General features: G+C 37.6%; 1 protein-coding gene across 6 annotated transcripts in view; it reads left to right on the top strand.

Moving 5' to 3' along the window:
* Window positions 1-19,014, top strand: part of AFDN (afadin, adherens junction formation factor) — a 141,859-nt gene that overhangs the window by 53,424 nt on the left and 69,421 nt on the right. For 4 of the 6 annotated variants that reach the window (XM_025382805.1, XM_025382804.1, XM_025382803.1 and 1 more), the window contains exons 6-11: window positions 819-976; window positions 9,635-9,746; window positions 11,268-11,435; window positions 14,189-14,233; window positions 17,188-17,282; window positions 18,508-18,770. In XM_025382805.1, the coding sequence (XP_025238590.1) occupies window positions 819-976; window positions 9,635-9,746; window positions 11,268-11,435; window positions 14,189-14,233; window positions 17,188-17,282; window positions 18,508-18,770 (841 nt within the window). The remainder of the gene's footprint in view (window positions 1-818; window positions 977-9,634; window positions 9,747-11,267; window positions 11,436-14,188; window positions 14,234-17,187; window positions 17,283-18,507; window positions 18,771-19,014) is intronic. The other 2 variants (XM_025382806.1, XM_025382808.1) reach the window with 1 other exon arrangement.

The raw sequence follows: 19,014 nt of genomic DNA, 5'->3' as shown, positions 1-19,014 counted from the left end.
CTCAGTATCCTTTCATCTAGACTTCAGATTTCAGGGCATATTAATCTTGGACCATAGGTAGAAAGCAGATTATGACACCAAAAGTGACAATATTATGACATATACATGTAGATTTCCATTAAAAAGAAACACAAAAGAAAATGTCAGGATATCCAAATTGTTCTGCTGTAGTTGGTTTTCTTTTTTTCACCTAAATAAATTCACAGCTATAAAGGACATTGTAGTTTGTAGTGCCTGGAAGTAAAAATAGAACTTTGCTCTGTTGGCAAATCTCTCATGAAAAATATTTGGCCTCGAGCACCTGAGATCTTCTGGTTCCTACTTCACTTTTTAAAAATGAATTTATTTAGTGGGTTAATATTAACTTTATCTGGGTTTTTAGTTTGTTTCAGATTGATGATCAGGAAGTAGGAAAATGGGAGGAATAGGTATATGATAATATGTAGGTAAGGAAATGGGAAAGCAGTTGAATAAAGAGCAGCACCATAGAGAAATTCTGGTGTTCCTTCCTTTTCTTTCCTCACTATAGTGGAAATCAGTTCATTGTTATAAAAACTCCTTTGGCTTGAAGAGAGAAGATGAAAATGATCTTTGTCATACTGGATTGTTCATGGTTTCTAAATGTCACTAGATCAACTAGTTACTGCTATTATATGTTATCTAACAGGAAATGAAAAAAATCGTTATTAGGCAGATTGTCTTTGTACTCATTATAGCTAGAATGCAGGTACCTTTTTCTCAAGTGACTGTAAATGTTAGCTACCTCTGTTATTGGCATAAAGTAAGTTGTACTCAAAGATGTCAAAATGTTTTTTCAGGTGGAACATTGAGAATTTATGCAGATAGTTTAAAACCAAATATTCCCTACAAGACAATCCTGCTGTCTACTACAGATCCTGCAGACTTTGCTGTGGCTGAAGCTTTAGAGAAGTATGGTCTGGAAAAAGAAAACCCTAAGGATTACTGCATTGCCCGGGTAAGGAACTTGATCAAATCAGTAGCTCTTTCTACTCTGCATTTAAATGGAAGATTTTCTTTAAATCAAATTAAACCTAGATTTTCACCCCACCATGTCGTTTAGAATCTGATAAATTGCAAATCATGTGCTAAATGTATATTTTTAAAAAGCAGTCTCCCTTCCATTACAAAAGTAATATGTTTCTATTATAAAATAAGAAAAATATTAAAAGGCAAATTAAAGAAAATAAAAATTACCCCAAAAGCAACTGACCACATATATGTGTGGTTCTAATTCTTGTCTCTTTTCTGTTCCATTGATATATATGTCTATCTTTTTACCAATACCAAGCTGCCTTAATTACTGTAGATTTATAATAAGTCTTAAAATTATGTAAAGTATTTGCCAGTTTTGTTCATTATTTTAAAAAATTGCTTTGTTTATTCTCGGTTGTTTGTGTTTCTTTATAAATTTTAGAATCAGCTTGTCAGTGTCTACCCAGAACCTTCTGGGATTGTGATTGGGTTTGCATTACCTCTGTAGATGAACTTTGAGAGACTTCTCATCCTAATAATACTTAGTCTTCCAATTTGTGAGCAGAGTGTATCTCTTTATTTACTTAGTGGTTTAAATTCTCTCGGCAGTGTTTCATGGTATTCAGTGTGGAGGTCTTGTGCCTCTCTTGTTAGCTATAGGTAGAATTAAATAAAAGGGCTTGTTGTTTGAGTTTTATAACTTTTATCTTCTTGCTGAGAAGCTAAGAAGTTACATTGAGTTAGAAAAGCTAGTGATTTGTAACTTAGGAATATAGCCCAACTTTTAGCGGACAGTAGATGGGAAATCATGTTTTTATCACATTAAAATAACAATAAAGGAATACAAATTTGTTCAAATGCATAGGAACAAAGAGAATGAGAGAAGAAATGACGAGATTAGCGTAGTCTGTGGAATTTTGCAGATGTAAATGAGAGGTCTCTAACTTGCCAGAGCAGAGAAGTCTTACTGGGAGGACATCAAGACAAAAGCAGGCAAGTGTGTCCCAGCCCTAGGAAGACTCAGGAATTAGAGGCTTTGAAACTTTCTAAGGGCTGAAAAGAAAATTGGCTGTTGAATGGAGTCCTTGGCTTTGGAGGTAACAGGACTAGCACAAGGTGAAAAGGGTCTTCACTGAAAACAGGAGGATGAAGTGAAAGACTGTACCCAGAATACTGATCTAGAAGATTTATGGATCCCTCTCAGAAGGCACTTGTCGAAAGAAAGATTTATATGTAAATGGACCTTTGGAAATTCTGGTCTAATAACATCACTTTGAGACTTAGCAACAGTAACCCTTGCCCACATACATAGACTTTACATTCAGCTTTCATGGGATTTGCTGTCAAATGTCGATAGCCAAGGTTCAACAGACATTTGAAAAAAGTACCTTTAAAATGGGGACAAATCAACACAAACATTAAGAAAACTGGAGCTAAAAGGGAGAAACTGGAGAGAGCAGATGGAAGTTTGACAACACTGAGACTCACAGAGATAAAGAAAATAATGCATCCGTGAAATATGACTAGAATGCCAGAAAAAGAAACAGAGAAAGAGCTCTTAGAAATTTGGTTAAGTAAATAAGGGATCGAGGGGGAAAATATTAATAAGATAGGTGGACAATGAGGAAATCTACCTAAATACAGATCAAAGAGAAAAAGAAGTAAAACAGACAAGATACTTAGATTATTAGTGTAGAATATCTAACATATACTAAAGGGGGATCAATCAGAGAAAACCAAAGGAAGCCTGGCATGGTGGCTCACTCCTGTAGTCCCAGCACTTTGAGGTCAAGGGTTTGAGACAAGGCTGGTCAACACCGCGAAACCCTGTCTCTACTAAAAATACAAAAAAAAAAAAAAAAAAAATGAGCTGGGCATGGTGGCGCGCACTTGTAATCCCAGCTACTTGGGAGGTTGAGGCAGAGCAATTACTTGAACCCGGGAGGTTGCAGTGAGCCAAGATTTTGCCATTGCATTCCAGCCTGGGCAACGGAGCAAGACTGTCTCAAAAAAAAAAAGGAAAACCAAAGGAAATGGAGAGACAGAAGTTATCAAGGAAATACTGCTAGAATCTCTCTCAGAACTGAGGGAGTTTAATTTCTACGTTGAAAAGGCCCACTGAATAATGGTACAATTGCTTTGACAAAGACCCAAACCAAAGCTTATTATTTTGAAATTGCAGAAAACTAGTGTTAAAAAGAATGATTCAAAAGATTCAAGTTACATGTAAAGGTTTTAGGAGTAAGACTGATGCTAGACTTCTCAACAGTAACTATGGAATCTGGCCTGCCATGTACTTTCAAATGCAGAGTGAAATGATTTCCAATCCAGACTGTCAACCAAGTGTTAGGTGGATGGAATAAAGACATTTCAGAACATGCAAGACAAAAATTTACCTCACACGTGCCCTATCTCAAAAAAGTGCTGGAGGACATTGTCCAGCAGAATGATGGAGTAGGCCAAGAAAGAGAGAGAGGGAGAATTCAAGAATAGAATCTATATGAGAAGGGAATTCCCAAAGATGGTGGGGAAGGAAAGTCCGGAAGATTCCTCTGCAGTAGTCCTGAACGGCACACACTCGAGATTGGAGATAATGTCCAAAACTGAACGTAAATAGCAGTTAAGGACACATTGTTTAGAAATATGGTGGTAAATATTAGTTGTGACATCTAAAATAAACAAATATCCAGTACATTCCTGAGGATATTTCTATGAGCATTTATTTTTGCAGTATTTTGTGCATAGCAATAAAAGAGCAGACAACAAGCCCAGCACTAAGGAGTGCGTCTGCTACTCAGTGACGTGTTGCTCTGCAACGTCAATTAGATCTCTACGGGGTGACCTGGAGATATATACAGGCACACCTCGGTGATGTTGCAGGTTTGGTGCCAGACCGCCACAGTAAATCTGGCATCACCATAAAGGGAGTCACACGAGTTTTTTGGTTTCCCAATACATATAAAAGTTATGCTTTTAGTATACTGTAGTCTATTAAGTGTGCAGTAGTATTGTGTTTAAGAAAAAATGTACCTACCTTAATTTAAAAATACTTTACTGCTTAAACAATGCTAACGATCATCTGAGCCTTCAGCAAGTTGTAATCTTTTAGCTGGTGCAGGGGCTTGCCTGGATGTTGATGGCCGCTGAGTGACCAGGGTGGTGGTTGCTGAAGGTTAGGTTGGCTGTGGCAACTCCCTAAAATACAACAGATGAAGTTTGCTGCATTGATCGACTCTTCTTTTCACAAAATATTTCTCTGTAGCATACCGTACTGTTTGATAACATTTTATGTACGGTAAAATTTCTTTCAGAATTGAAGTCAGCCCTCCCAACCCCTGCCACTGCTTTATCAACTAAGTTTATATAATATTTGAAATCCTTTGTTTTCATTTCAACAGCGTTCACAGCATCTTCACCAGGAGTTGATTCCATAAGAAACTACTTTCTTTGCTTATTCCTAAGAGGCAACTCCTTGTTTGTTCAAGTTTTACCGTGAGATTGCAGTATTTCAGTCACATCTTCAGACCCCATTTATAATCTTAGTTCTCTTCCTGTTTTCACCTCATCTTCATTTACTTCCTTCACTGAAGTCTTGAACAGCTCCAAATCATCCATAGGATTTGAATCAGTTTCTTCCAAACTCCTGTCAGTATTGATATTTTTCCTTATCCCATGAATCACGAATGTTCTAATGGCATCTAGAATGGTGAATACTTTCCAGGTTTGCACCCCAGATTTATCAGAGAATCACTATCTGTGGCAGCTATAGCCTCATGAAATGTATTTCTTAAATAATGAGACTCAAAAGTCAAAATCACTCCTTGTTCCATGGGCTGCAGAGTGGGCGTTGCTTTCGTAAGCATGAAAACAGTGTTAATCTTGTACCTCTCCACAGAGCCTGGGTGAGTAGGTGCCTTGTCAGTGAGCAGTAGTAGTTTTGAAGTGTTCTTCTTTTTTTCTTTTTTTTTTTCTTCTTTCCTCTGAGCAGTAGGTCCCAACAGTGGGCTCAAAATAGTAAACCATGCTGTAAATAGATGTGTTGACATCTAGGATTTGTTGTTCATTTATAGAGCACAGGCAGAGTTGATTTGTATAATTCTTAAAAGCTCCAGAATTTTTAGAAAGGTAAGTGAGCGTTGGCCTCAACTTAAAGTCACCAGCTGCATTTGCCCCTAACAAAAGAATCAGCCTGTTCTTTGAAGCTTCGAAGCCAGGCATTGCCTTCTCCTCTCTAGCTAGAGAGTCCTAGATGGCTGCTTTTTCCAATAGAAGGCTGTTTCAGCTTCATTGAAAATCTGTTGTTTAGTGTAGTGACCTTCATTAATGATCTTAGCTAGATCTTCTGGAGAACTTGCTGCAGCTTCTCCATCAGCTGCTTCACCTTGCACTTTTATTTTATGGAGATGGCTTCATTTCTTAAACCTCACAAATCAACCTGTGCTAGCTTCAGACTTTTCTCTTCTCACTTTTCTCAGCCTTCATAGAATTGAAGAGTTAGGGCCTTGCTCTAAAGTAGAATTGGCTGTAATGTTGTGGCTGATTTGGTCATTTATCCAGACCATTCAGACTTTCTCCATATGAGCAATAAGGCTGTTTCTCTTTCTCATCATTCATGTGTTCATTGGAGTAGCACTTTTAATTTCCTTTAAGAAGTTTTCCTTTGCATTCATAACTTGACTGGCACCAAGAAACCTAGCTTTCTGCCTGTCTTTGCTTTCAACATGTCTTCCTCACTATGTTTAATAAATTTTTAGCTTTTGATTTAAAGTGAGAGACGTGCAGCTCTTCCTTTCACGTAGAGGCCATTTTAGGGTATTAATTGGCCTAATTTCAATATTACTATGTCTCATAGAATAGGGAGGGCCAAGGAGAGGCAAAGATGGGGAGTGGAACATTCAGAACACACACATTTGTCAGTTAAACTTGCCATCTTACATGGGTGCAGTTCATGGCACCTGAAAACACTAGTAACATCAAAGATCACAGATCACCATGACAGATTTAATAATAATAATGAAAAAGTTTGAAGTAATGTGAGAATTAACACACACACAGACACAAAGTGAGCACATGGTGTTGGAAAAATGGCACCAGTAGGCGTGCTCAACGCAGGCTTGCCACAAACCTTCATCTTGTATTTGTTTTTTCTTAAAAGAGCAATATCCTTGAGGCATAATAAAGCAGCAAGGTATGCCTGTACATTTACAAATACCCAGTCATCATAAACAAAACCAGATAACACAATGCTGTGTATATGTTTACATGAGCAAAGAGAAAGGTAAATGCATAGAAAAGATACTATCTTTCAAACTGAGTGAGGGAAAGAGGGAGGCAAAGACTTTTAAAATGTGTTAAATGATTAAGATCTGAATCACATAAAATAAATGCATAAAGATAATTATTGAAAGTTTGGTCACAAAAATATAGTTACCTCACAGTAGTTTTTTTTTTTTTTTCTTGTGCTTTTTGTGTTATTCAGAATCAGAAAGAAATATAGCAAAGCCCATTTCGTTGTGGGGAAGGGAGAAGATAGATGAGCATGGGTATTTGGTAATTTGATGCACCTTTTTATTTCTTTGGCCTTTATTTAGTAGGAAGTAGTAAGAAATAATATTGATAAAATTGAAGGAAAATGGTCGTCTCAGAAGTGAAATTTTAAAATTTATACTTCTAAATGATAATCCATAGATAAAGAAACACTGTCATGAACTAGAGTTCTGCCATACTCTGTGGGGCGTTGATGGGGTAAGGTTGTATAGTCAAGGTAATTGTGCATTCTCTCTGAAGGAGAAATTCTGCCATATTTTGTAGGCTGTTGATGGGGTAAGGTTGTAAGATTGTATAGTCAAGGTAATTGTACATTGTCTCTGAAGGAAAAATACCTGAGCTAGAGGACATTGTGGTGTGTTGCCCTGACAGTTACTTGAAGTACAGGAGAGCTCTGTTATAATCCTGGGCCTCATACGATAATCACTTATCTGTTCATAAGAACTATGTAGCAAGCATGACTGTGTATATAAGAGACATAATTTACATATAGAATAATTAAGTCCATGGATATGATGGTTTTTTAAGTGTTCCTTATACTTACAATTGATTAGTAACTGCTGTACAACGTTTCCTAAGTCAGAATACTATTAGTAAAACAGCAATGTACATAGGGTCTGTACTACTGAACAGAGGCCTGATGCTTTCTGATCTGTGTCCCTCATCTGTTGCGTGAATATTGAGGGCAGAAACTTGAAACCCCGTCTCTACTAAAAATACAAAAATTAACTGGGCATGGTGGCGGGCACCTGTAATCTCAGCTACTTGGGAGGCTGAGGCAGGAGAATCACTTGAACCCCCGGGAGGCAGAGGTTGCAGTGAGCCAAGATCGCGCCACTGCACTCCAGCCTGGGTGACAGAGCGAGGCTCTATTTAAAAAAAAAAAAAAAAAAAAAGTCTAGTGTTGCATCTGATACATGGTGTTGCTCCAGTATTTGCCAAGGGAATATTTATGTTGATAAGTGTATATAAGTCTATTTAATAATAAACTGTTCTATAAAATTGCATCTGATAAACTTTGTAACATCTGTTTCCTTTCAGTAATTTTTGGTTCATTTTTACTGATGAAAATGAGAAAGTGAAGGAGCACCTTAATCGGGGTTTTAAAGTTATAAAAGCCTATCTTGGGATTTTATTGACAGTCCCTTGTGAAATCATTTGATAATTTCCTTTGAGTGTTTCTTCTGGTTTTGGTTTTCTGTTCTATTATTTCCTAACCAGTTTTCTTTTACAAGATTAGGCAATACAAATCAGGAGGTAATTATTGTTTTGCCTTGAAATTCTTTATCTTCTCAGCTTGCCTTTTTATTTTTTTATTTTTATGTTTTTCTTTTTGGAGATGGAATCTCGCTCTGTCACCCAGGCTGGAGTGGAATGGCGTGATCTCGGCTCACTGCAACTTCTGCCTCTTGGGTTCAAGCCATTCTCCTGCCTCAGCCTCCCGAATAGCTGAGGGACTACAAGTGCACCTGCCATCCCCGGCTAATTTTTTGTATTTTTTAGTAGAGACGAGGTTTCACTGTGTTGCCCAGGCTCGTCTCGAACCCCTGAGCTCGGGCAGTCCACCTGCCTCGGCCTCCCAAAGTGCTAGGATTACAGGCATGAGACGCTGCGCCTGGCCCAGCTCGCCATTTTATAAATTATAGCTGTTTTCATATTCTTTATTCATTATTTTATCTATTTAATTATTCAATAAATTTTCTCCTTGTTAGATATTATCCTGGGATAAGAAGAAGCTGCCGTTAGAGCTTATAATAAAGGGAGACAGAAAGACGAAGAAATAGAAATAGAAAAACAGGGAGCTTTTCTATTAGAATGAAAATCATTGAATGATTTCTAGAGAAGTTGTACTTAAGCTGAAGGATAAATGGATGTTATTAGACTTGAAAGTTGGGGCAGGAGGGGTCATGGAAGCATGATATATGTCACCAAGTGTGAGAATTCTGGTTCCATGTGACTTGGCTCTAAATGTTTGATAACAATGGAGACTAAAGAGATGAGTGAAGGTCAGATCCTGAAGTAGTATATGTTCTGAGCCAAGATACTGAATTTAATATGAAACACTATGAAGAAAGATTGATTAATTTATGATAAGGTATGTTATAGTCTATTTGTCTTTTTAAGGTAATTGAAGCAGTGTAGAGAGAAATTACAAGGTTCTGTAGAAGAGTCTAACCCATTTGGTATGTGAGCATGAGGATACATTTGGGTGGTGAGGTCTATTAAGATAACATCATTACATTAATTACAGGTTGCAAGTAATGTTCACATGCCAGTGACTTGGCCTTCTTTTCTTATTCTCTCTAATCCTGTTTTGGTTCATGTTAGCAGTGCGTGAAGAGTGAAGATGAAGCACCAGCTCAAAGTCTAGAAGAATGTTGGACAACCATCATCTCCCACTCTCCTCCATATTACAGTGTTTTGGGGGCTTTCTTAGATGATTAAAAAAATTGTTTGGCTCTACTAAAAACATAATAAAAAAGTAATGCAGCATTATGAATTTTTAAGAGTTCAGTGAATACAGTATATTGAAGCAGGTGGTTAAAAGCATTTGTTGAATGAATGACTACTTGCCCTGTAATATATCTAAATGGTCTGATTAAAATTTAATCATAAAGAGATTATTTACAAGCAAACGAAAACTATTCTGGCTTGTTGTGTGGTGGTTATCCTAAGAGATCACATATTGTATGAACCCACTTTATAAAAACAATTCTTTGAATGTGAAAAGGTGGTTTAAGGACTAGAGATATTGAAATTTGCAATAGTGAAGAAATTATGCGGAAGTTAACCATTACATACTGCCTTTCCATATAAAAGGTTGTAAAAAAAAAAAATATTCAGTCTAGCTCTTTTTAGGGACCAGGTGATTAAAAGCAGCCAAATCAGCTGGCTTAGCTTTTTATTGTAGACTATTACCTTTCACTTTTATTGATGATTATTTTGATGATGAGTGAGAATTGTTTCTAGTGCTTGATTAATATAATTCTACAGTGACATTTTATTCATTCAAAAGCAATAAATGTATTCTTTTAAGTACTTGCTAACCTAGTTACTTTGGCACATTCACAGTTAATTATTTTTGTTTTTTTAGGTTATGCTTCCTCCTGGAGCCCAGCATTCTGATGAAAAGGGTGCTAAAGAAATTATTCTTGACGATGATGAGTGTCCTTTACAAATCTTCAGGGAATGGCCAAGTGACAAAGGTAGTAACCTTATTAAAGGATTACTTACACCAGATTCCTACATGATATACCAGGTGTTCACCTTACCACATGATGTAGGAGATGTGTACGTAAATATTTTTGGATGGCCTTGTTGTTGTTGTTGTTGAGACAGAGTCTTACTCTTGTTACCAAGGCTGGAGTGCAATGGCGCGATCTCGGCTCACTGCAACCTCCACCTCCCGGGTTCAAGCAATTCCCCTGCCTCAGCCTCCCAAGTAGCTGGGATTACAGGCGCCCGCCCCCATGCCCCGCTAATTTTGTATTTTTAGTAGAGATAGGGTTTCTCCATGTGGATGGCTTTTTGCTTTAGAGCTTTCTGCCTCCTTCATTTACTTGCTTGATGATTCCTGAGTGATGCTATTGTCCCTAAGACCATACTCAGCTTATCTGAGTCTCATGTGTTAGACACTGAACAAATGGTGATACTGCAGGTAAATCACACATCTCATGAAGAAACTAGAATATTAGCACTACAGCAAGAAGCAGAAGATTATTGGTATCTACCAGTAGTAGATAACACATTTCATGCTGACCAGATTAACTGTGCGATGTTTGGACAAATTTTTGTGATAGAGAAAATGACTTCTGTAACCCTATAGATTGTCCAGTGATTTAGTTATTTCAGATAATGAATTCACACTTAGCATTACTGAAACAATTTTCCCTAATTATTTCAAAGCAGTCAAAGTTTAAAGCTGTGTTTTTAAGAAAATGTGGTTTTCTTTCAAATTCACGTCATAAGTTAACTGTTAACTCTCTAGAGGGCCTTGCATTAATAACGACATAAAAATATATTGCCGTTTAATCGTGTCAATATGGAATGTAGGTTGGTAGTTTTAAAACACCAAAAAATCTTTCTCAGCAAGCAAATTTCTATCCTCCTTAAAACACGTGTTTAGTACTTTTTAAAAACAGTATGAAGTTAAAATTTTATTAAAGGCAAATTGCTTTAATTCTTTAAGTTGAACTTAATAAAAATCAGGTCAACTAAAAATATACATATTTATTTTGTTAGTAATAGAATTATTGTTTTATTTCAATAGGCTTTTGTGGGAACAGGTGGTATTTGGTTACATGAATAAGTTTTTTTCGTGGTGATTTCTGAGATTTTGGTGTACTTATCACCCTAAAAGTACATTTTCATATGTGTATTTGTGTGTGAATGTGGTTTTTATATATATATGAATGTTTACTAATGTAAGCATTTATTCTTAAATTGATGTGTTGTTTTTCAAGCTTATGATATCTTTAGGTAGCTGTTAATTTAGAATACTCTTTGGAAATTGCTTGCTAGAACTTTTCAAACACACCAAGAGGCTACTAATATTTCCTCTGTTGAGTAAAAGTATAAATTGGGTAAGCTTTACTCACTGATTCCTTGGCAGATGTTCCTAAATTACACGCATCTTCTTGAGAAAGCTTTGCACAGTTGACTGCCAGTCAGCTGGCCATCCTGACCAAGCTGAGTCTGCCTGATGATTTTCCATGCTGCTGTTCTAGGGATTTTAGTCTTTCAGTTGAAGAGGAGGCCACCAGACCACATCCCAAAGAAAACCAAGAAACACTTGGAAGGCAAGACACCCAAGGGAAAGGAGAGAGCTGATGGGTCTGGCTATGGCTCCGCCCTTCCTCCGGAGAAGCTGCCCTATTTAGTAGAGTTAAGCCCAGGTGAGAAAGATGGTCACACCAGCACATATTATTAATGTGCATTTTTAGCTGTAAATCTTTGTACTTTCTAATGCATCTTCAGGTAGTCTTCTGTTGGCCGACTTAATATTTTTAGCCTTTTTTTTTTTTTTTTTAAAGAGGTAACTCTCATAAGGTAACATTTATTTCTTTAAAAACTTAAGGTTATAAAATATGTATGTATTTACGTAAAAATGGTTCACATGGACAAAAATGAGTATTAAGAAACAAAATTTAACCAGTGTATAGACAGTTTTAAATTATTTTAATCCCTTAATTTTTTTTCCAAAGATAACTTTAGTAAAATAGTTAATCTACTAAAGTTGACAAATTGATATTTACCCCTTTTACGGGCAGATTTCATAAAGGTGTGTGTGTCTGTGTGTCTAACTGTTGTTTCTGATGCATGGACAGTATCTAAAAAGAATATCTTTAAATTGTATATCTAAGAAACCCATCTTAGTAAGAGGAAGGCTATTTGATTTTAAAATAACAGACTACGTTTATTTTCACAAGTCCTCTAAGTGTTTTGTTTGTAGAACTCTAATACGCCAAAGCTGTTGTTTCAAGTTAGCCATTGAGTAGAGAAATACGTGGGCGTTCTTAAGGAAGTGTTTTACACACACATTCCTAGGTGGAGTGTATATTTGCACATATGTATGCTGTACATGACATTCATCGTTCAGTTAACATTACTTCATTCCTTATTTCATTATTAAATGCTGTTATGTGACCTGCATTATACAATACTGTGAAGATCAGAGTGTTGCACCCGCATCCCAAGCTGCATTGAAAGAAAGCCCGATTTAGTAATCGCAAATTAGCAGAAAATTGAACCAGTTATGTGTATGATATATGGCTCCATGAACGTGAATTACATTTTTTATTCTTTGATTTTTGAGAGTTTATTTTTATTTACAAGGTTTCTTTAGTTTCTTACAGTTAGGTTATTGTAGTTAACTAATGATTAGATACGATATTTGTTGTCCAACAGTCTCATGGTAGAGTAGGTTATATAAATACAGGAAGTGATGGTATCATTTTGATGCCACAGTTAGTGGCAGTGTGGCTTTAGGTAGTAGCTTTTATACTTACTTATGCTTCAGGACTTTAAAAAAATTAATTGATTAGCTATTTGTGAGGAATATATTGGTGTTGCTAACCTCAGTTCTCCGGGTGGAAAGTTTATTGAAAGTTACGTTATCTCACTGTAGTTTGGAAACACATCCCAGTATTGTTGTGTGTCTATAATGTGTGGTGTTTGGTTATCTGAGATCATGAATGGCAACTGTGAAGCAGTCATTAGTTTTTGAACTTAAAAATTTTTAGGCTCTTTTTCGGGTGTTGGGTTTGCCCTTTAAAATTTTATATTAAATTCTAGAAACTAATGATTGTTCTCCAAATCCAAATTTTTGAGGATTTAAGAGTGTTAAGTCCTTAGAGAAATTGATAAATAGCAGCTGACAGAATAATTTTCAAATGAGTAATGGACAGTTGATTTGGTATAGCAGAGACAGGATGAGAATTCACTCATTGGCTTGTGCATTTGATGAATAGTTACTGACACGTGTTGTGTGTCAGATCTGGGCCTTGGAGGCAGAGCACCAAAACACATCAAAGCCCTTCACCTTGGGAAGTTCTCTTCTAGTGAGAATTGTTATTTTGACTGCTTCTTTCATACGTATAGTCTCTCAGGTAATCAAATATATAGAATATTTTTTTGTAGGTGTAGAGTAGATCACAGTTCTGTACTACTTTTCACCAAATACTGGCAACAGCATTTGTTACATGGTTATTAATACACTGCATTCCTCATGGCTCTCTGCTGCCTTCAGTCAGCATTCATTGACCCTTCTACTTTAGGCAAAGCAATGGATACAAAAGGATTAAGTTCGTTCCTGCCTTCAGGTAATTCACACAGCGGGAGGGAATCACACACAGTGCCATGTGACAAGTGACTCTGCCTCTAGTCCCGACTTCTCGTGAGCCCTGTGCTTATGGGATAGCTTAACTTGTTCCACACGTCTGAAGTTCTGGTCTGGTACCACTATTTTAGGGGTGACCTAGGGGTTAGTGGCAAGCCTGAATGCAAGGCCAGGGTCTTCCCTGCACCAAAGCCATGTTCTTTCACTAAGTCATGATGTCATTTAGTCAGCATGCTGAATGAAATTGATCTCTTTGCCATTTATGAGAAAATAATATCCATCCATAATGATTTTTTATGAATGGATAAGTACTGTATTTCCCCTGGGCACATTGTCAGCCAAGCATTATATCCTCAATGCTGAAGTTCTGCTGGGTGTGGTTAGGAGTTTTTGAGATGTGGTCATGAGCTCAACATTGTCATTTGGAGGAATGGGGAGCAAATACGTTATTTCATTCTTTGCTTTGGATTTGAATGTGTTCTTTAAACAGAAGAAATCAGCCCAGTGGGGTGGTAGCCCTTTATATGATTAACTCACTGTTGCTGTCCTGCTGCTTGGTGACTCACCTGTTGTCCTGTGGTTTCCCTTAACAGTCTGCACTGGTTTCTAAAACACTGACTGGGGCACTAGTATAGCCTTGTCCTCACAAAAGCTGATGGGTGAAGTGTACCTTTTCTTCCTTTGAAATGTGTCTCACTGAAGTTCACCCTCTGCGTCTCTTCTCCTCCTCCCCTATTCCGCGTGTTCTGCATGGTCTCTGTCCTGCTGATGCTGCCTTCACCTGGGTCCTGGCATGTGTCTTAATCCCAGGGAGAAGGAATCACTTTGCCTACTACAACTATCACACTTATGAAGGTAATGCTATGCTTACTACTACTTTTGTAACTAAAGCACTAACAGAACCTCATGGGCAAAATAGTGTTGAATGACCAAATATCTTATGTATCAGTTTTTTAGTTGATATAAATAAACTATTTTAAGAAATTTGATGTACTGTCATTTTATTTGTACCTAGTAAGTGTTCCATATCTAGAACTCATTTCATTTACTGGAAGCTTATTTTGCATCTTTATTTTACCAGGTTCACCCTGGGAAGGAACTGAAAGCAAAAGCAGCACTGGTTGTGGAGGGATGCTGGGGAGTAAAGACAGAGTGCTGTTTCAAAGCACTCCTTGGGTGGTGCTCAGCCAGTCTGCCTCCCTTCATCTGTAGACCAGGAAAACTTTCTGGTAGCAGTGCTGTTACTGTTTGTTGTGGGGTTACTTAGATTTGTCCCTGCTCGTCAAGGTGCTCCAGATTTATTATCATTATCTATGGAGAAGAAAGAGACTCAGGCACTTTGGGCAGAAATTGACTATTTGTGGAATACTCTTTGAGGAAGGGGAGAAAATTTGGGATTTTTGTTTTTGGCAACAGTTTTGTATGTTACTCCCTGTGAGATAACTGTCCTTCTAATGAGGAGAGGGAATGGGCTGTTACACTCTCCCTTTCCTCCCCAGCTCAAACCAAACATCCCTTTATCTGCTAAATCCTGTGGCCACCATTTAGGTTCTTCAAAATCTGTAACAGCTTTAACTATGGTTTCCTGTTACTACTGTGAAGTAATAAGAAAAGAGAGCCTAGGAAGGATGTTTATTTCTAATCTATCTGTTGACAGATCACTATTACCATAGTGAAGTGAGGAAAAGGGAGAGACTGAGAAAGCAGCTTCTCTTTCTCCCTTTCTCTATTTTGAAATCCGTTGATGTAGAAAGGTGTGTGATGCCTCTTTATTGTCTCACAGGAGACCTGTCAGAAGCATTCAGAATTTGGAAGACTGTGGATGGGAATTTTTCTTTCATCTCTAAACACATTTTTAATGTTCTATTTTTAACTTTGCATTGAAATGTTCTTGTTTCACACATGATTACTTATTTACTGCTTTTGCTTTCTTTGTGTCATTTCTCTGTGACTGTATTGCATTCAGTTTTCTTTATTTTTATATAAATATTCACTGCTGACACATCAAGTCTTCATTGATTGCTAACTATGGACCATATGTGGAGTGATCAGTGCCAGGGTAAAAAAGATTTTTTTTTTTTAAACCTAGCCACCAGGGAGCTCAGAGATAAGGGAGATAAGTAGATGGAAATCATCATACAATACAGTTAGTGGTACAATTAATATAACAGAAATGGGGTGCTCCGGGAGTAGATAAGAGGGACACATTTCTTTACCAAGGGGGTTCGTTAGAACTGCCTTTGGTGGTTGAAACACACAAAGTCGTAAACTGGAGGATTTGGACTCAGCAGGTTGGGAAGGGAACTAACTATGTCCAGGAAAAGCCCCAGATGATTTTAATGTCTTGTTCACATCAGGACTTTATTGGAATAGTTAAGAGTTGAAAATAAATGTTTCAACATGATGTGAAGCAGCACAGATGATGAATCAATTTTGTAATGGGTTTTAGGCATCAGTGTCTCTCAGGTACTTCAGTCTCATCTTACCTTCACTCGATGTCACAGATTATGGAGTATTTCAGAAATAGAAAATTTTGTCATTAGAATGTAACTTTGTATACCCTAAAATTAACATCAGTTCTAACAGAACTTGCATTTTTATGGTGTCTTTTGTCTGTGAGAGTTTAGCGGCACCACTGCTGAGAGATTTTAGCAGTCTGAAACTCTGTGCACGCTCATACTCTCCAAACTGTTTAACCTGTGAAGCTCTCAAAGCTTACATTCCTAATCACAGTGACTAGAGATTTTTACAGGTGATGGAATCAGTGGGTTGGAAAGTTATAAGGCACTCATAAAGCAGATCAGGGAGACTCTTACTGGTTTGGCCTTTTCCTAAGCTTTGGTGTGTGATATGCTTGCCACACTAGACTGACTGCCATGGCTGTGGTGCAGGCGCTAAGCTCTGCAGTTGCATCATCATTCATGGGCTCTGGAAGGCACATTTTCTCATATGTCAACTCTGAAATCAGGATACCTCGTTTTTAGTTAAGATAATGAAGTGACATAGTCCTCATCTGGGATACAGTAGGTGAAGAATGAGAAAACATGTCTAGATGTACTGGGACTAGAGGGCTTTGGCAGAGCAGCTTCCTCCTCCTCCTCACCCCTTCCCTGTCGTGGAAACACATGCTCATATAAATTTAAGATTCCAACAGTTTATAAAGGTATAAAATGACAAACAAACAAAAAAAAAGCCACAAAACCCAGTCTTCCTTTTACGCCAGCTCTGCTCCAGGGAGCTAACCACTTTTACCTGTAATTCTTAATCAGTAATGGACGGAGTTATTTGGGGAGCTTTTTCAGAGGACACATGCTTAGGCCTCCTCCCCAGGGCTTTTGATCCAGGAGGTCTAGGGAGAGCCATGAGAATTGTACATTTAAAAACCTCCCTCAGTGATTCAGCTGTGCCCCCAACCTGTGCTGTGTTGTGTGCCGTGAGGGCAGCAAGAATACTGCAGGAAAAGATCTGGTCCAAAGGGAAGGCCCGTGTGTCTTTGATGAGCTTCATTTTGCTAATACAGTTGCTCCTCAGAATCATTAACAAAAATCCAGGGCAGTGGTAGAGAAGACTTTATTTAATGTAATAAGAATGTGGTGGAATTAATGCCAGAAACTGATAAATTTATTTCTTATTTTGAATTTTCTGTATCCAATTTGTTAAATTGTGTTACATAAGTTTGGAGAATTCTTTGAAAAGAAATCCTGAGAAGTGAGAGCTGTAATGCCTGAGATAACTTTTTGTTTGTTTGAAATAACATGACAATAATATTAGACTTTGCAGATACAGTTGTCTTCCTTCTCTTCTTGCAGATGGTTCTGACTCTAGAGATAAGCCAAAGCTTTACCGCCTTCAGTTAAGTGTTACTGAAGTTGGTACAGAAAAATTGGATGACAGCTCTATCCAGGTACGTAGTCTGAGCTTCCTGCTGCAACTCTGACATTCCAGGAGGCATAACGTATTGTACAGAGCCTGCCACGTAGTAGTGAAAGAAGGAATTAGAATTACAGACCACATTGTACTTAAATATAAATAATGTATCTATTCTGGGTCACTTTTCTCTGCTTTAGTGTGAAAACAGCAGAATGTGAGTTTATGTTCAAGCTCCACCTCTAGAAATTTGGGCTGGTGATGACAGTGCTCTGAAACTGCTTCCTTTTCTCTCAAAGATGGTGATGATAATTTTATAGGTCTATTTCAGGATTACAGGATGTAACTATGCAAAAGTGCTTATCACTGGGTCTGACACACATAGCGGTAAGCATTCGGTAAATTCTAATTAAATTTAGCTTAATACGGTTCTCAAGTACTTAAAACAGAGCTTAACACATTCTTTGAATAAATGAAGTCAGGATTTGTCACTTCTTTGAAGTTGAATTCAGGCAAATCACCCTTGCTTTGTACTTATGTTCTCAGTTTGTAAGATGATAGGTTCAGATTGTTGATGTAATTTTCAGTTCTATCATTTCTTCTTTCTTAGCACAGCACTAAAAATGATAAAATAGATAGGAATCTTTAATCATAATGATCTGTATAGATTTGTCCATTAACCATCCAACAAATATTGGTTGAGATGACCGTATGTTTTTTTTTGGAGGCAGTCTCGCTCTGTCACCCGGCTGGAGTGCTGTGGCACGATCTCGACTCACTGTCACCTCTGACTTCTGGTTTAAGCGATTCTCCTGCCTCGGCCTCCTGAGTAGCCGGGGTTACAGGCACGCACCACCACGCCTGGCTAATTTTTGTATTTTTAGTAGACGGGGTTTCACCATGTTGGCCAGGATAGTCTTGATCTCCTGACCTCATGATCCGTCCATCCCAGCCTCCCAAAGTGCTGGGATTACAGGCGTGAGCCACCGTGCCCGGCCGACTGTATGTCTTTTAATACAAAGTTACAGTATGCCTTAAGTCACTGGATAATAAAAATAAAAGGTCTGATTGTTTTGACTTTTTTTTTTTTTTGACAGTTTATTTTTATGCTATTGAGGGAAATCCACTTTCAAAGGCACTAAAAAATCCAGATCTTACTAGGTTATATTTATCTGAAAAGGGGTACTCACAGTTTTAAAACTCTGTGTTTAAATGCTGTGAGCTTCACGATGGGAGTTTCTTTGGTTTCCCTCTGTTTCCAGTTGTTTGGCCCAGGAATTCAGCCCCATCACTGTGACCTCACCAACATGGATGGAGTGGTCACTGTGACGCCCAGAAGTATGGACGCAGAAACCTATGTGGAAGGCCAGCGCATCTCGGAAACCACCATGCTGCAGAGTGGCATGAAAGTGCAGTTTGGGGCATCCCATGTATTTAAGTTTGTGGACCCCAGTCAGGATCATGCTCTTGCAAAAAGATCTGTGGATGGAGGCCTGATGGTTAAGGGCCCGAGACATAAACCTGGGTAAATAGATTAACCTTAAGATTTAAAATATTTTAATTATACTTAAAGTAATTCAGATTATTCATAGATAACTTGACTTTTTATTTTTTGTTTCAATTTTTAAAAAATATCAAAGAAGTTTGTGATTTCGGTTCGTTGTTAACTTGGGTTGGTTTTAGAGGAAAGAAGAAAGGTCTTGACTTTGTCTTAATTGGAAGTTCTCACTGGTTTTAAATTGTTTATATTTAAACTTTGGTTTTTTAGC

This window comes from Theropithecus gelada, chromosome 4 (assembly GCF_003255815.1).
Source record: "Theropithecus gelada isolate Dixy chromosome 4, Tgel_1.0, whole genome shotgun sequence".
NCBI lineage: Eukaryota > Metazoa > Chordata > Mammalia > Primates > Cercopithecidae > Theropithecus > Theropithecus gelada.
The sequence above is the reverse complement of the archived record's forward strand: the minus strand, read 5'-3'. Positions and strand labels throughout refer to the sequence as shown.